This window comes from Channa argus, chromosome 24 (genome assembly GCF_033026475.1).
Source record: "Channa argus isolate prfri chromosome 24, Channa argus male v1.0, whole genome shotgun sequence".
Taxonomy (NCBI): domain Eukaryota; kingdom Metazoa; phylum Chordata; class Actinopteri; order Anabantiformes; family Channidae; genus Channa; species Channa argus.
In genome coordinates this window covers 38,626-57,368 of record NC_090220.1, presented here as the reverse complement: position 1 = coordinate 57,368, position 18,743 = coordinate 38,626, and the positions used below count along the sequence as shown (strand labels likewise).

The window sequence follows — 18,743 nt, the reverse complement described above, 5'->3', positions numbered from 1 at the left end:
TCTTATCCTAATATTATGTGGAATAAGACTGGGGTAGGGTTAGTTAATATGCGGGGGATTTTTTTTAACAAAGCGAAAAAAAATAAAACCCAACGATGAATTCACCTACTAACAAATATTCTACTGTGTTGCCTCGATCTGTGCCCCTCCATCACACTTGCTGACCTGTACTGATCAGCAACAACAATAATACCACCTGGTGGTTTTAATATAGATTTTTTAATGTTTTTTCAAGAAATATATTATGAACTAATAAATGCTGATGTACCATTATGGATTAGCCAGAGCACATAAAAGAGTTAAAATCAGCTCCACTTTTACTAACAGTGATCTTTGACCCTTTATTTTTTTTTATTACTATACATGTTTTGCCATAATTACCTAAATCAGTATAGTTTAAAATGCATTACTGTCTTACTGAAATACTTTTCTTTTGTACTATATGTAAAATGTAGATAAACTGCTTAGTACTTTTACTTAAAGTATTAATGGTAGTGGAGAATTTATTTTTGCCACTTGCACTTTTACTTAAGTATTGAGTTTGTGTACGGTGACTAAAGTACACAAGAGTGGCCATGCTGACCCTTGTCCTCTCCACGCATGTTAATGTTGTTGCTGATCGATGTACAGTGTAAAGTGTTTAAATACCAATAGGTAGAAAAGTGCAGTGCAGACCATTTGAGGCTGCCATACGTAAGACAAAAGAGAAAGTAGACTAACATCTTTTTCATTGTGGTATTTTTCATGGCATTTGGTTGAGAAAATTTTACTCTAAAGGATTCGGTATGCAACTTTTTTCAAAATATGTTTTTACTAGAAATATGCTTGAAAACGTTTCTTAATTTGAAGAAGTGCAGTTGAAGCTTGTGTGACCCAGGTTCACTGAACAGCACTGCCAGCAGTGCAGAGATAATTACCTTTACAGGTTTTGACATGAGGCTCACCCTTCTAACAAATCAAAGAATTTCAGTTATATCTACAACAGTTGATTAGCACATTCAAGAATTCTGAATCATTATGATTGTGTCTACCTGAAGTGCTTCATTCATACTTGCTGTGTGCACATCTGTTAAATTATATTCAACTCCCTAGAGGCCACTTTACAACTAAGGTATTGGACCATTGGCTGATAATGGGATTAAATACATCCTATATAGTGGATGGTTTTACTTCTAACCACCCAGGTTATTTTTACCATACCCAATTTCACAAAGTTATTTTTTAGCTTGTCTGCTTAGATTTATTCTAACAATATGTTAAAACCAGTAACTACTTTAATTACAGTCAGAAAAGAGCAGTTGGAAAAAAGATGAGACAGATCATCACAGGTTACTTTTATTTTCTACTAAAATACATGTTTCATGCATGTTTTTTCACTTCCCACAACAAAAACACAATATAACTATTGTAGAACTACCTCAAGGCATTCCCTATAGCAATAGGGATTTTAAAGTCACTCAGTACAAGGTTTCATGTGTGCAAATTCCTAGCGGCTTTATACATACTGGGTCTTTTTCATTCTATTAAATGCTTTTATGCAATAACAAACAGCAAGCCCCCTGGCTCATACCTGCTCATATTACTTAATGCCAGAAAAAAGTATCTTCAGAAATCCATGTTGTGAGCCAATAAATAAACAATATACCCACAGTAAATACTGCTTTTAAACACAAACTGACAGAAATATCTTGCAGAAAACACCTCTTAGTTTATCCACATTTAAAAAAATAATAATAATTATGAAAAATCAATTATACAGTTTGGTTGGTCTCTTCGATCTTGGTCTCTTCAATAGGAAAGAAATGAAATGAAAATGAAAGCGAATAAAAAAACACATTATTATACAGAGAGATTTGTGGCAACTAGACTTCACCCATTTGAAGACGGGATAAAACAGGATCCCCCAGAACCCTGACACGTGATGGTGGCGGAGAAGAGGCAGTGGTTGTTTGATGGGGACTGCTGGACAAATGTCCTTGGAAATTATGGAGGAAACTGTGGTGATGTGGAGGAGGCAAGCTGTGCATTAGCACACTATGTCAGACGACCAGTTTTGAAATGGTATTTGAAGGACCGCATCCAGTGATCATATAACTTAAGGAACCCAGGTAGAAAGATCATTGATAGGATATGATGATACGGTGATTGCGAAAAGAGGGATTTGAGAGTTGAAAAGCAAGAAAGTGATAAAAGAAAACAGTATAGCCAACATTAATAACCGATAGAGAGGCCAGAGAGAAAAAGAGGAAAGAAAAGAAATATCTTTCTTACTGAACTGTCACTAGAGCTTAACATGTGGCCAGCCGAAAATTAAATGTTTTTCTGTCCAGTCCTTTTTTCAGCCTTCTAGCACCTGCTGGAGCCGACACAAAAGGCTGAGCACCGACAGGCTGTGGCACGGCTTAAGTTTTATTAGTGTAGTAAAAGGCATACGTGAATCTACTAAATATAAGGGAGAAGCTGAGCATGGAGGAAATCTCTACACTCTACTTTACAAGTTCCACTATGAGTCTCTTATGAAAATAAAAAGAGGTAGGCAAATTCTCTCCACTGCTCGGAATTTACTGACAGTCTTAATAAGATGCAGAAATGGGTATGAAGTGCTTGTCAAACATGCTACACATAAAGCCTGTGTTATGACAGTCCAGCACACTTGCTTTAAATCCACCACCGTACTATAAAAATAGTTCCCTTCCTTTTACAGCTGGTTGCATATTAACACTATTTAGACTCAAGTTATTTTTTTCATGTAAACAAGGAGACATCAAAACACGACTCATGCAGTATGTAGAACAACAGTAAACAAGGACAGATGTTAACGTTTAGCATATTTATTGGCATTAGCTTGTTTTCTTAGTTTGCAGGACGGTGTTACAGCTTTGTAACACAGAAATCAAACAACCACAATTTAACGCATCTTCTTTTCTTTCCTACTACTAGACTGCATGACATCAATAAGAGTGAATGACACGAATGCAATCTGCTCGAGTTCACTTTGTTTACCACACTCCATCAGGCATGAAAACTGATCCTTGTCCTCACTGTAAGCCAGATCTGAGTAGCCACTGGGCCCACTGTGGATTATCCTCGGCTTGTCCCATCCTGATGAGTGGAGGGGGGATCGGTTCAAATACACGCCCATATCCCTTCTTCTAGACTTACTGGTTGGGTGCATGAAAAGGAGCCAGGTTTGCGTGTCTGGTGACAGAAGTGATGTGCCACAAGCTTTGCTTTCAGCTTCATCACTTGGGACAAATTCAGGAGCAGGAAAGCCAATGACACTGCCTTGACAGCCTGTACGAGGTTCGACGAGCTCTGAAGCCACATGGGGCTTGTCAAAACACAGACCACTGTTTTCGCTCAGAGCTTCGCATCGATGGCCTCCATTGTGACGAGCATTGCAGTAGAGATGACTCCTACCCTCGTGGTCTATAATCTCTGCCATTTCACATTCACAGGACTTTTTTCTAAGCATTTTACCCATATGCCATGTCTGTCCAAAGTCTTCACTATATACTGATAGTGCCCGTGGGTAGACAGTAAAAGGAATTGGGAAGGAACAGCATCTGTAAGGGACATAATAGGCATATGCTGGGATGATCAATCTGCCGTTCTCAAGCTGAACACCGTGGCCCGGACCCACAGCGAATGTGGCCCACTTAAGGATAGTTTCACCAATCACACTTTCTGTTAAGTCTTTCGTTTGACTCCAAGTTTGCCCATCATCAGTGCTGCTGACACAGCAAAGACGCACTCTGTTCTTACCTGTGAGGATCTGTCTATACTCTGTGGTGTTTCCCCAGACACAGATGAAAAATAAAAACAGTGTTTTACTGTTTTTCTCAAACACAGGGCAAGGATTCATGGTACGGTGGTGTGGTAGACATGCTGTGGATAGCTCCTCACTGTCTGACCACTGAAAAAAAAAAAATAGCGCATATAGCAATTAAAAAGATAAACAGAGATAATGTTGAAAGTTTTATCGGCAGTTTTAAAGCAAAGCAAATATGCAGATAATAACCTGAACAGATCCATCATCTTTCATCGTTCCTCTTCTCATAACAAGAATTTTTGCATCATGGTCAGACGGTGATGATCTTTTCTCTGCAAAGGCAAGGAAGGTGTGACTATGCCTCAGGTAAATGAGAGCAGGAATCCTGTAGGTTATCCCGCTTGGCTCTTTTTCAAACAAAGTAGTTTTGACCGGTTCCTCTCCGCTGCCACTCTTGGAGGGTGTGTTTCCCATGGTGGATCAGAGATTCTGTTAATAAAAAATGTACCAATTGTAACACAAGTTTAATTTTGTTTTATTCTTACAACAGGAGTTCACGCCAAGCAGCTCCTCATAGACACATTCAAATACAATTACAAAACCAGTATTTAAATTTAATGAGTGTGCATAACACAGCCCTTACCTTCACTTATCAGTCTTCACATTTATCATCCCAGATCTTCCCATGAACATCATTATACCCTTTAATTTCACGCCATGGGAGCACTGATGTACACGATACTGCTGCTATGTTCATCAGAAGCAAAGACGCCACTGAAGCGAGAGGCGCACTGACAATCACTTCCGTGTTCGCATGCGCTCGTCCTGGATAAACTCTAAGTTGGGTGTAAATAGCTATGTCAAGTGCAGCAACAACAAATTATTGTATCTTATATGTTCTCATTAGCGCGTTAACACAGTAATGATACATCAGAAAAGACAGTTAACGTTACCAGTCGTCACAGGGGAGGAGGGGAGTAATAAAAGCAGCCTACCACTGAGTCCTGCTTCCAGGTCACGATTATGCTAGCTTCCTGCTAACGGATATACATATCGTTTTAATAAGTAGTTAAATTCTGTGTGTCTTGTGTGAAAAGCTGACGCAAAAATGCTACAATACGTGTTCAACATCTTACAATACTTTAAGCTGGCTCGGCGGAGTACTATCTTATAGTGGAACCAAATTTTTGACGACTTACGCTCGCCGCTCTTTTCCGCCCTGCTTGACTTTAGCGCCCCCCTCTGGATGGGAGGAGCGGCTCTCGTCTTACAGGTTGTTGCTAGGATACGGAGCACTACAGAGTAGCTCATAGGAAAATGTGTTGTAACAAGTAGTTTAACCAGTTCAGTGCGTGAAATTTCTAATGGGCTCTTTTATAAAAAGTTATGTCCTAATAAATGGATTCAACAAGCAAACAATATGACTGCTCCGTCTTCTAAATGTAATGGGGGACAGAGCTATTCTACCAAATGTTTTCCCTCTCGGACTTTGCTCCGCCAAAGGAGAGAAGGTGGGTGACATTAGTAAACTTGGGCTATGTCAAGTAAGGCCAGTCAGATATTTAAATACAAGCAATTAACTGTCAAACATATTTAGAAAGCGACTAACAATGGGGATAAGGAAGAATGCTTTGTGTGTGTGTGTGTGTGTGGGCGGGGGGGGGGGGTTCAGGAGGTGCTTCCAGATGACTGAACAACTACAGCTAATGTGATCTGGACTGGTAGGAGGAAGAGAAAGAGGTTAGCTAACAGAAACATGCGTATTTTAGACAGGAGTACAGGGAGATCCAGTCTAAGGTGAAGGTAGAGATGGCAAAGCTCAAACAAAGAGCATATGAGGACTTGTATGTTAGGTTGGACACTAAAGAGGGATTTGTACAGGTTGGCCAGACAAAGAGATAGAGATGGGAAGGATGTACAGCAGGTTAGGGTGATTAAAGATATGGATAGAAATGTATTGACAGGTGCCAGAAGTGTGATCGGAAGATGGAAGGAGTACTTTGAAGAGCTGATGAATGAGGAAAATGAAAGAGAACAAAGAGTAGAAGAGGTGACTGGTGTGAAGCAGGAAGTAGCAAAGATTTGTAAGAGTGAAGTGAAGAGGGTGATGAAGAGGATGAAGAGTTGAAAGGCAGTTTGTCCTGATGACATAGCTGTGGAGGTATGGAGGTGTCTAGGAGAGGTGACAGTAAGGTTCCTGACTAGTTTGGTTATTAATATTTTGGAGAGTGAGAGGATGCCCGAGGACTGGAGGAGAAGTGTACGGGTGCCCATTTTTAAGAACAAGGGAGATGTGCAGAGCTGTGGCAACTACAGAGGAATAAAGCCAATCAATGAAGTTCTGGGAAAGAGTAGTGGAAGCTAGGCTAAGGGCAGAAGTGAGCATTTGTGAGCAGCAATATGGTTTCATGCCTAGAAAGAGTACAACAGATGCAGTATTTGCTTTGAGGATGCTGATGGAGAAGTACAGAGAAGGTCAGAGGGAGCTGCATTGTGTCTTCGTAGACTTAGAGAAAGCGTATGACAGGGTGCAAAGAGAGGAGCTGTGGTATTGTATGAGGAGGTCTGGAGTGGCAGAGAAGTATGTTAGAGTGGTGCAGGACATGTATGAGAGCTGTAAGACCGTGGTGATGCCGCAGCAAAACAGAATGCATGTGTGTGAATGAGAGGGACCCAGGGGGAATGGTGAGGTTACAGGGAGCAGAGATGAAGCAGGTGCAGGACTTTAAGTACTTAGGGTCAATAGTTCAGAGCAATGGAGAGTGTGGGAAAGACGTGAAGAAGGCGAGGTTGAAATGGGTGGAGAAAAGTGTCAGGTGGGTTGTGTGATAAAAGAGTATCAGCAAAAATGAAAGGAAAGGTGTTTAAGATGGTGGTGAGACCAGCGATGTTGTTCCACTTAGAGACAGTGGCACTGAAGAAAGACAGGAGGCAGAGCTGGAGGTAGCAGAGCTTAAGATGTTGAGGTTCTCTTGGGGAGTGATGAGGATTGACAGGATCAGGAATGAGTGCATCAGAGGGACAGTCTGGACATGTTGGATGTTTTAGAGATAAAGTCAGAGAGGGCAGATTGAGGTGGTTTGGACATGTTCAGAGGAGAGACTGTGAATATATATCGGTAGAAGGATGCTGAGGTTGGAGCTGCCAGGCAGGAGGTCTAGAGGAAGACCAAAGAGGAGATTTATGGATGTAGTGAGAGAGGACATGAAGTTAGTTGGTGTGAGAGAAGAGGATACAGAGGACAGGGTTAGATGGAGCATATGATTCACTGTGGTGACCCCTGAAAGGGAACAGCCGAAAGGAAAAGAAGATCAACAATGGGTGAAATGGCCTATTGCATATATTACTGTACCACTGCCGATTAGACAAAATTTACAAAGGCGTCATCAGCTATAATTACTATTAATAGTTAATAAATACTAATGATTTTCAAATGGGTTACAGGCCAATCACAACAACTCTGAGGATGCCAGGTGGTGGAAAATACTCCTCCAGCATGAAATTGTGTTAGCACCTAAACTGAATAGGGAGACACCTCCAGGCATACAATCTGCAGGTTTAAATGTTAGCAAGCCAATAATAAAGAGTAATGGGGTTCTCAATTTGTAACAAGTCGTGAGCAAAGGTTATAAAGGGCATAATATAACAAATTCATCTTGGTTCAGATGTCTAGAGTTAAATTACTGTAACTACTACTAACTAATTGTTTAAGACATTAATAAAGAGCATTGGCAAAAAGTTAGCCTTGGTTGTAATAATTAAAACTGAGAAAATATTTTCAGACTAATTAATATAAATGACTGTCATTTTTACATTTCTAATAAATCATTAAAATGTTTAAACCTGCAACCAACACCTGATGACATTATTTTGTTCATTTTCTTGTAGGTGCTGGTCATTGGGTTGCAGCATACAGAAACACAAAGAAGCAGAATTACAGAAATGTGCCCAGAAGAATAAAAGATAATTCTAAAAACAACAGGGAGGCTGGTGCTGCTGGTAACACATTAGATGAATATTTTCTGGTAAGTGAGTGGAACTTGCTGATTTAACAAAGGATATCAAGAGCATCACCTCTAGGGGACACCAAACAATTACAATTTTCTTTTTGTAGCTTCACTTACACTGCGTCGATAGGCCATCTGAGCTTTGCTCTGTTGACATCAGTGAGCAAAACCTGAATTCTGTAAGCATCAACTTAAAAAAAAACTAATCTAAATGATTTCATATTTTGTGTGGTAAATATGATTAGATTTTCCCTCACTGTTCACAGGTCAAACCAGAAGAACTGGAGGTGTTTTACAATGTAGTTTACATCGATGCATCTATTAACTCCCTCCGTTTAGGTGTTTTTTTCTCTATCTTATTAACTTCTGATATGATTTTGTGCTTCTTGCAATAAGCAGTGACTTTAAGAACATGTCCATTATTTCTCTACAGGGTCTTTCAGCAGTTTTGGGTCTTTAAGAGAACTCGATCTGTCTGTGAACAGGATTTGTAACATGATGTTTGATGCTGCTGACTTTCCTTTTCTTGAGGTAAGATGAATGATATTGACCCATTAATTGCACCATTGTGCGTAGTAATACATAGTTTGATGTTACTTTGTAGTACTAAAAAGAACAAAACCTCTCCACTCTGTTCCAAAAGATTTTTCATCTTCTTTATTCTGTGTCTTCTGTTAATTTTTAAGTTTCTTTCACATCTGCATTTCTTCTATGAAGGAGGGCTTTAATATTTAACAACAACACATGCACTGCCAATGCAATCATAATTTTAGCAGAACTGATGCCTACTTTATGCATTAGAATTTTAACATTTGTAAATATTTGAACAAAGTTAACGGGTAATCCAGCATAGCATCAGTAATATTTCAAATTGCAGTATCTCAGATTTGTACTCTGTTAATGCATGCTGGTAGTAATAATGTTACTTCTTTTCTTTTTCCATTTGATGTTAATCTGAACAAAGTATTTAAATCTCTTTAGGTTTTGAATTTGTCCTACAACTATTTGTCAAATGAAGACATTGTTTCCATTGGTCGACTTCCATGTCTAAAAGTTCTTCATCTGACTGGAAATCAGCTCCAATGTCTTCTGCCTGAACTGTTAGTACATTGTCATTATCACTATCATTCATTATCACTAATGAATAAAAATGTTTTCTTTACCTTAGATCTTTAGACTGTTTAAAGGGAAGTAATTTTATGCTAATGATCGATGCAAATGTATACACTTAACAATCACATTTAACACAACTTTACATGTAGTTCACTTCTGTCAAGCAGCGTAATGATTGGTTTGACAGGCAGAGGGTGGCAAAAACCCTACTTCCCATGTGAAACTATTACAAAAAACTAGCAGAATGAAAATAATTATAAAATCGTTTGTTTTAATATGTATATTTCCCAGCAAAACGCTAATTCATTGTCTAAGTACAATATAACAGACGGCAGTCTGCTTCTTACATGCATTACAGCAAAATTAATACAGTATCTTTACATAACATTAACATGACTAGGAATCATGTGTCTAAACGAATTGTAACATGTTCTTAATTTTTATAGTGATATTTAAAACCAGGTACTGTATGTCAGTCATCATTTGGTAGAATTAACTTTTGGATCCACTGTTATATGTCATCACTACATTGGTTATAATTTAATAACCCACTTTGTTATTGGCTTACTTTGCTTTAGAAAGTGTTTTAAAATTGACCAAATGTTCCAAATTTATTCTACTGATTCTTGTGAAATAGAATTGTGTAAAGTTATTTACAGTAATACACCTGCAAACCAGTTAAATAAAGTTTGGGCCACCATACTGCCAAACTTAGCCATACTTAACGAACTACCTTATAAAATTAATACATGGTTATTAGGGTGTATATGTTTATAATTTGTTATTTGATTGTACTGTTGTACTTTGTATTGTGCAGGCCAGCTACAGAAGACACACTATTTAGTGCTCTTGAAGTCCTGATGCTGGATGACAACAAACTGTCCTCTGAAGTCTTTGGCAGTCTTACAAACCTTAAAAGGTCCTGATGTGGTCTGATGTGGTCTCCGCCAAGTCATAGTGAAATTACTTGCTATGTGTTGTACCATTCAGGTTGCATAAATATAATACAGGCCATTTTGAGGCTTTTTATGCCTTTAATTGACAGCAGACAGTATGGAAACAGCAAACTATCAAAGACAGAGGGGTATGACATGCAACAATGATCCACTGGCAAGGACTCAAACTGTGGGCGTTGCAGTTACATAGTACACCTCTTAACCCCTCAATTACCAGCTACCCAGACAACTTTTTCTTTCCTTTTTTTATTTTTTCAAATCAGAAAAGAAACCTAAAAACTGGAAACATATTTTGGACGGTTTACCATGCAGCAAGATCACATGCCTCTGCATCTCCACTGTCTTAACATGGAAAAAAAGATAATCAGCTGCAGCTGTATCAGTTTTGCACTTCTTGTCATCACTGACACATTTGTCTCTTACAAAGATGCCAAATTAAGGAAAAAATAATAGTACTATAATAGAACTGAAAATTTCTTTATTGTCTATTACAGGATAAAACACTTAAATCTACAGGGGAACTGCATTTCTGAAGTACCATATTTGCAACTTATAGGCCATTCAATCACGGCCCAGACTTCTGTTAAAGAGCAGGCTAAACAAGAGCCACCTGGTAAATGTTCTTAATGTCATTTGTAAATAACTTTTCAGTGAATCTACAGGTCAGAGTTTTTACTGCTTCCTGTAAATAATTAATTATTCTGATACTTTTTTACTGTTTATCCAGCCTCTGGGTCGATTTCCAAATGTGTAAAAAGGTTTGAGTGCATCTCAGAGGTAAATCATTGTTTGAGATGTTTCGTCAATGTGTTTTTATTGCCAATATTCTAAATCTGTGCTTTGAACTTATGGGTGATCCCCCTAGATCATTCACAACGAAAACTGGGAGGAGTATTCAGTTTTCAGATCCAATTTGCCACTACCTGAGCTTCAGTTTCTCAATTTAGCTGACAACAAGGTGCGTTTACCATTTCATACGGAGAAAAAAAAAAGAAAAAACTCTCTAAAGTGTCTCATTAGCATTTTTTCGTCAGATTGCAGAGGAAGAATCTTTGATGGCTGTCGTCCTATTCCCAAAGCTTTGTGAAATAGATATCAATTCCAACCCTCTGACCACACAAAGAAAAGGTAATCTTATATGAAAGGCAGTCTTTACATATTTCAAAATTGAAATGCTGAAATATACTTCACTTATTTTTTAAACACAGGAGATCCCCCCTTACTGACCTATTACCTTCAAGAGAGACTTGGGATAATAATAAAGCGTGAGAAGCCACAAGACATTGTGAAGCTTCCACTGCACGTGTCCACTGATCCAAAATTGAAGGTTTGATCTGCTCTGCAGCATTGATGTGAAAACTCAGCCTCCAGATTTCGTCATTCTATCACTGAGATTTCTTTTGACATTTTTTATATTGCAGGTGGAAAATAGAGTCCCACGCGTGTCAAAGAAGCCAGCGTTGAGGAATGGACCTCATCCTGCCCAAATTCAGGTTGATAAAGGTGAGGTGACTTTCAAGAGAGCACCAGAACCTAAGGCTAAAAATAAGCAAAGTAACGCCATCAGAGAAAATACAAAGCACTTCTTTGTTACTCAGGTGTGTATGTGTTCAGGTTTTGTGAATTTTAAATGATTTCTACCTTTAGGTTTATGAATATGATTAAAAAATATGGTGGATAAGAATCTATAGAGTTTATTGTCACTCTTTGCTGCATGTTATTTCATGTTCAGGCAGACGTTTACGAATATGAGTTTTATCTTCAAGCTGATGAGAAAGAGACTCCAGCGAAGAAAGAGGGAGACGAGAAAGAGGACGTTCCTGAAAATGTTAACTATTACAAAATGTTGATGGATGCAAAACCAAATCCCGGTGTGGTGGAGCACATTGGTGAGGAGTGAGGACTGTAACTTCATCTGCAGCTATTTATGTTTGTACATTTTCCCCAAGCTCTAAGGAGTTTGGCTATACAATAGCCCCATAGTGAAAGGGAATATTTATGCTCCCCCCCCCCTTCAACAGGAATTCAAACAGCTGTTCGGATGCTGGAGCACACACTGAAGAATCTGAATGTTTACAGAGATCCGAAACCAAAACTTGATGACATCCAGACACAATACAAAGAAAAAGAGAGAAGGGTTTGATATTTTACTGTACAACATTATTAAGCATTTATGCTCAAATTCCATTAAATCTGGCAGGAACTGTAAGAAAAAGTTTTATCACATTCATGTTTTGACTTTAAAATTAAGTTTTTGTTTGCAGATTAAACCTCTTCCAACATTACAACTAATAAGGCAGCCAAATAAACGGGTTGATAAAATGATCAAAGAAATCAAAGAGGCTACATCGATAAGAGAAGTCTCCTTAAGTATGCACATTTCAGATACAATCAGTCTTCGTCAACTTTACCTTTCATGACTTCACCTTATATATATATAACACTTTCTGTTCTGTTCAGGTAGCGTCCTACACGGCAAAGGTGTTAACAAAAAAGAATATAAAGACGCTCTGTTGCTGTTGAGGGACATGAAGACAAAGTACAAGATGGTCCATAAGAGCACAATGGAACAAGCAGGCAACATCGAGTCTGATAGAAACACCAACATCAGTGGAGCTGAACTACCGCTGCGCACATTCTCTAATTCATAAAGTCATCAGCTAAACTTTGAATTCCTATAGGCATTGGATTACATTTGGTGAGAGTGGAAATAATCAGACGATTAAAAAAAAGTTTGTCATTTAGCATCCTACTGAACCTTGAAGGAAGAAAAAAATGTTTTTGAAGAAGAAAAGTTAGAAAAGTTGCAAGCAACAGAAAGCAGCTTTAACTGATTTAAATTGAAATTAATTCAGGCAACTGGTTTCTGCATGGAGAGGGCTACAGATGAAGAAATAAGTAACTGGTACTGTCTGTAGTTGCAACTGGGTGGCATTTGCTGAAATGACTGTTTCTGTTTCTTCCCACGAGTCTTTCTGATTGTTACTGTGACAAGCATAGAGTGACTGCACTGAGCAGCTGCAGCCCCCCAGATTTAATCCAGCACTAACTGCTGCTAATAGGCTTCAGCTGTAAAAATTAAAAGTTTCTCTTTGGGGAGAGACAATCTAAACTATTTGTGTACATTTGTAAAATTTCACCAAAAAAAAAGTTTGTGTTTCCTATGGCCCAGCTTGTTTCTGTAAGCAGGCCTCTGGCATGAAATTATCCAGTATACTGTGTGCTCTGACCCATTTAATTCCTTTGCTAACCAGTGAAAATATAATACAGTTCAATTTCAAATTCAAATCCACAATGATTTGTGGTAATTAAAATATAACTGTTGTTGTGTGTGTGCAGTTTTTAATCAATAAACTAAAGCTCAAGCTGTGATCATTATATGATTTATAACTGTGTAAAAATGTTTTAAAATACTGCTGGTAAGAAGTTTTGATAGATCATTGATCCAGTATCTCATAACCCATATCTTTTCCTTTACCTTTAGTGCACCTGTTTTAGTTTTATCTTCATAACTGTATTCATGTGTTCAGGCAGAATAAAGTCGAGCGGTAGTTGTTTGTTGAACAGACATCTGCAGCTTAATATGATTTACAGTTCACAGCCCTAAACATACAGCTACAACAAGAAGAATCGGGTGTATCATTTGGCATGACAATGTTTCTCAGTGTTAAAACAGAAGTGTTTTATCATATCAGGTCATAGTTGGATTTTGTTGTTCATACAATTTCAATTGTTTTCCTTCAGAGCAGTTTGCTCTGTTGGAGAAAGCACATGCACGTGGAAAAACTCAATAAGTACTCCCTTTGTATTTCATGCTGGAATTCTGCAATGTTATATTCAAGTGTGGATAACCCCCTGTTTTTTATGTAGTTGATGGAAAACAACATACATCGTATATAGCAAAGAGCTTTTTTATTCTACAGCCAGCAGATTACTACAGTACGGTCTCATTTTGTGGCATGTTTTTCAATCACCAAATAAAGAATGCAAAAGGATTTCCAATTTTATTGGGAAAGAAGTGTTGTAACCCTAACCCTAACCCTAACCCTGTAAGACTTACAAAGATTTAAAGTCACATCATAATGTATTTTGTATATATGCCAGAATTATTCTTTTTACCATTTACATGTGCAAAGAGTGTGTTTGCACAAGTAAAGAATTTAGAGTTTAAGTTTAGCTTCTATCGGTGTGATGGTCCAGTGAGGGTTTTGTCATCTTTTTCGGTATATTTGACGGTAATGAGGAGACTGTGCCAAATGGCAGAGGTTTGACACTGAGCTACAGAAATATTTTCCAGTCCATTGGAGCTCAGTTCCACTCAGCAGAGCTCATGCTCCAAAGATGTCCAACAGCACCAGACACCCTAGCTGCTAAAAGTCTCTGATTCTAGTGTGGTTGCATTATATCGAAACAGTACAGAGTCCCTCTTACTGTTTTTCCACGACACTTAAGCTGCTCTGCCATGACATCAGCTAAAGGACTTGTTCTTTAGCCAGGGAGTCCTGGCTAATTTTATTTTGGCTATAATAGTCAGTAATTTTCAAGGGATAATGATTGTTACTTCAAGCAAATAAAGTTGCATAACTGCAGTGTTTTTGTGCTGGAATTCTGTAATGAAAGAAAACTAAAGGCGTACCATTCTGCAAGACATTGTTACACAGTACATGTTAGTTCTGAACAGTTTTGATCAGTCAAATTAACATCAGCTATATTTCAGGCAGTTGGCACAAACTGCTTCCATCAGTCTCACAGAGGTTTTTTTATTTTCCACATGCAAATATTTATAAGATGGTGATGGCAGGATGATTAATTTTCAGGTTCTTCCATCATTATTTGGGATCAATTCATTTTCCTTTGTCTGTGTTGTTGTCAATTATTACAATTCTACTAAACCCTGCCTTATACTTTTATAACATTTTGTATGCGCTGATAAATAATACAAATCAATATTTTTGTTTTCTTGATTCATTCCTGTGTGCAGGTCCTCCTTCTGTACCAAATTTTTTTCAAGACCCTTGAGTTTGATCCTGATTAGAGGAGCATCTTTTGTAGATGAATAAGGAGCTGATCAAGAATTTTGTGTAGGGTGTTGAACAAAAACACATTAGGAATTCTTTTTTTTTTTTGCAAGTCATCCTCTTAATAATAATAATAATATTATTATTATTATTATTATTATTATTATTATTATTATTATTATTATTATTATTATTATTAGTTATTATTGCTATATCATGTTCAATTCAATTCAATTCAACTTTATTTATATAGCGCCAATTCACAACAAAGTCATCTCAGGGCACTTTACAGAATAAAGTCAAGATTATAAAGATATATAAAGAGAACCCAACAATTCCCCCTGGAGCAAGCCATAGGCAACAGTGGAGAGGAAAAACTCCCTTTAACGGAAGAAACCTCCAGCAGAACAAGGCTCAGGGTGGACGGCCATCTGCCTCGACCGGTTGGGGTGAGTGGAAAGGGGAGAGAGAAAAGAACAGAGCAACAAAAGCAACAACAAAACATCTGGCAGATTGGTAGGATCAGTAGCTTCACGCTGGAAGACACACAGCTTCAAAGCCGGGGGACACCTGCAGAAAGGGACAGAGAGAGGGGGACAGAGGAGGACAAAGACAACTACGGGAGAGAACACACAGAGTTAATGACATACAGTGGTGACAATTGCTGGATGAGAGGAGAGGAGAGATGGTCAAGAGGAGGAAAGGAGCTCAGTGCATTGGGGGGTGGGTCCCCCAGCAGTCTAAGCCTATGGCAGCATAACTATAACTAACTATATGCTTTATTAAAAAGGAAGGTTTTAAGCCTAGACTTAAAAGTAGAGAGGGTGTCTGCTTCCCGAATCTGAACTGGGAGCTGGTTCCACAGGAGAGGAGCTTGATAGCTAAAGGCTCTACCTCCCATTCTACTTTTGGAAATTCTGGGGACGTTTTTTGTTACAGTTAGTAGTACTCTTCATTTGCTGAGCTGGTGGAGATTTTGCTTTGGGTATTGCTTCAGTTATCAGCCAAATGCTTCATGCTGAAGATGTGAAAATGGACTTCTAATGTGACAAATCACTTGAATAAAAGCAATTGTACAAGCCACATATGTCTTTAATCTATTCACTGCAATTGCAGAAGTTTCACTTTAATAAACAACGCCATAGAGGGAAGCAATAGAAATCCATTTCTCTTTTTCATTTTCACTGGACTCCTTCTCACATTAGCATCAATGCAGAATAAACAGACAGACAAAAAGACTCAGTTATGTTTTTCCTTTCTTACCTCCTTTTTGTTCTTACCATGAAAAACCGATGAAGTGAGTTATTAACTGAAAACACATTTGTATCCATGTTCTTGGTGATATAACACAATCTGGCAGGAGAGCCGGATACTCTGTCCAAAAGCAAAAATAACAAAAGACATAGTGGAAAAAAGCACCAATGTCTGTGGCAAAGAAAGATTGATCTGTGTTTATATATCTATATGCCCCCCCTCCCCCTGCTTGTATATTCAAATGCAGGACATTTTTACATGTGTAGCAGTCATTGTAGCAATCAACTTGGAGAAATGTTTTGGTAAGATCTGTTTGACTCTCAAATTGATGGCCAACAGTTTAGCTTTGAGAATAACCCTGTGGAGACTCAGACACCAGATTTGGCTCAGGAAGAACGGGCCTGAATACCTCATCAACACTCCTCATTACTCAAGCGCCAAATTAGTTCACTGAGACTGGACCTATTCATTATTTCCTTTGATGGACAATTGAACTGTAACACACTTATCATGTAATCCTGGAAGGGCTTTGGACAGTCTGGCTGACACCTGAAAAGAGGCCATTATTAATTACAGATCTTAACTGCAAAGATGTTGTTGGCCTTCTTTTTTCTGGGAAACAAAATATCTCTCTGGGGCCTGCCTTTAATGGTTTACAGTCATTACAATCATGTGTTTAAAATTTTAACCTTTAAGCTAAGCTGCTGAGGATAAGGGGAGGAAGACAGTGTTGTCCATGTTCCTTTGGCCGGATTCCAATCATCAGCTAAAATTATCAGGGCCAACTTAATTAACGAGAGGGTAAGGGTGTAAAAAACAGAGCCCTTGATAGATTCCGGAAGTATTTCGATGAAGTACAAACTCAGGGGTTCTGCTGGGCACCGTAATCAGCTATGAAAGCAAACACATCTATCAGACTTAATTAACTTTACACAGTTTGGCTCCCTTTGAATCAAAAGACTGCCTGATTGATTTGCAATGCTTCAGTTCCTCACAATCTCAGAACGCATCTGCAAGGAACTACTTGCTGCAGTAAAGGAGGAGGATAAGGAGCTTTTAAAATAAGTTCAACTCAACTCTCTTCATTTGCAAGGCTGCATTATTATACAGAGCTGTAACAGAGCTGCAAAAACTACAAACTACAAAAAGCTATTAGCTTTACCATACCCACTTCAAAGTTTTTCCAGTGACAAACATCTTTTGGGGTTCTGTGGCTCTAACGAAGGAAGTGACATTTAAAAGAAAAGCAAAACAGATTTGTTAATATCATAATAATGGCTAAGAAGTGCCTCCAATCCTGGGCCGAGTCGTGACCCCAAGTCTCACATTTTCTTCTCACTTCTCACTAAATCTTGGCTACATGGGCACCGGGGTGGAGTACACATACACAGGGCCTACCGAGTGCATGATTTATACCTACTGACTGCCCCCAGCTGTTACAATTGCCAGAGCCAAGATTAAGCATGGTTTAAGCATGCATAGCTGAATTGCCCCTTAAAACAAAATAAAACATCCACAAAACGTGGACTGATAAGATTTTTATCAAAGTGGCAGAGAAAGATATGGATATGGTTGTTGAAAGAAAAGAAAACTTAACACCTATTTTTAATGAGCTGCATGGGAAAATGACAACACAGAAATGTTCATTAGCATTTTACAGTAATGTAAAACACTTCTTTTTCAAACTTCTGCTCAGAGCATCAGAATACTACGAGACTGTTGCAATCTGTCAGGTCCAGCAGCTTACAAGAAAACATGACGGCGCCTTTGTGAGAGATGCTTTTAGTGAGAGACGGACAGAGCGGTGTGGTGCAAAGTGTGAAAGAAACACAATGAGTCATTGTGAAAGAGGAAGGGACAGGGAGAGCACGTCGGGAGTTCACAGAGAAGGGAAGCAATATTATTCCGAAGCGCCCACTCACCAAATCTGCAGTTGCACACCGACTGAGTCATGGGAACCACAGTGATAATTTGACACCTGTTGATCAAACGGGCCTGCGACAAGACTGCACACAGTGTTGCTGAGAAAAAAAAGGCCTGCTCTCACAGATGATGTTTGTCTGGGCTGTGGAAAGCTCATTTCCACAACATGGCTACATTGTCCATGCTCCTTTTATTTTAAAGTTTCGATTACTTTTGGTAATGCTTAAGTAATAAAAACTTCTTCCTTTGCCTTGCAGTCTGAAAATACAGATGTCTCAGGCTCTTTACATTTACATTTACATTTACATTTAGTCATTTAGATGTCTTTAGACATCTAAATGTCTTTAGATGTAACAGCACAACCCACAATTCCTAAGCCTACAGATATTCCTATAAGATATAAATACAAATATGACTAGGCCCTTTATCTTTGCATTCAATATACACTCACTAGCCAGACTAGCCACTTCACAGGTAACCTTACAATCCAATGCAATCCAAGAGCTCTGCCATGAATTCTACTTTTACAATGTTAGAATTTCTCAGTCTTTATGTTGAAACTTTCAGAAAGGTGATAATTCTACTCTCTGTTTATTATTAGGGTTATAGTGGGTGGTGGGGTGCATTATATTAAGAAGTGGTTCTAATATTTTGGCCACCCCATTTACAACGAATGAGGGGGCCAAAATATTCGAACCTC

At 38.5% G+C, this 18,743-nt stretch overlaps 2 protein-coding genes across 3 annotated transcripts; one reads left to right on the top strand and one right to left on the bottom strand.

The window, feature by feature from the left end:
- Positions 1-1,315: 1,315 nt before the first annotated feature.
- LOC137109082 (sialidase-3-like) lies at positions 1,316-4,958 on the bottom strand. Of its 2 annotated transcripts, none has more exons than XM_067494469.1 (4): positions 4,726-4,958; positions 4,416-4,608; positions 4,022-4,261; positions 1,316-3,916 (listed from the first exon to the last, which is right to left on the bottom strand). In XM_067494469.1, exons 3-4 carry the CDS (start codon positions 4,244-4,246, stop codon positions 2,909-2,911), a joined length of 1,233 nt encoding a protein of 410 aa, XP_067350570.1. In that variant the 5' UTR covers positions 4,247-4,261; positions 4,416-4,608; positions 4,726-4,958; the 3' UTR covers positions 1,316-2,908. The 2 variants fall into 2 exon arrangements, with proteins under 2 accessions (XP_067350570.1, XP_067350572.1); XM_067494471.1 differs by having other exon boundaries at positions 4,768-4,921.
- An 81-nt stretch (positions 4,959-5,039) lies between these two features.
- Positions 5,040-14,874, top strand: xrra1 (X-ray radiation resistance associated 1). Its single transcript, XM_067494464.1, has 17 exons — positions 5,040-5,283; positions 7,661-7,797; positions 7,887-7,958; positions 8,046-8,118; positions 8,213-8,310; positions 8,761-8,879; positions 9,710-9,811; positions 10,343-10,461; positions 10,576-10,625; positions 10,714-10,806; positions 10,883-10,976; positions 11,057-11,175; positions 11,270-11,446; positions 11,581-11,737; positions 11,870-11,985; positions 12,113-12,218; positions 12,309-14,874. Exons 1-17 carry the CDS (start codon positions 5,193-5,195, stop codon positions 12,497-12,499), a joined length of 1,914 nt encoding a protein of 637 aa, XP_067350565.1. The 5' UTR covers positions 5,040-5,192; the 3' UTR covers positions 12,500-14,874.
- Positions 14,875-18,743: the final 3,869 nt, after the last annotated feature.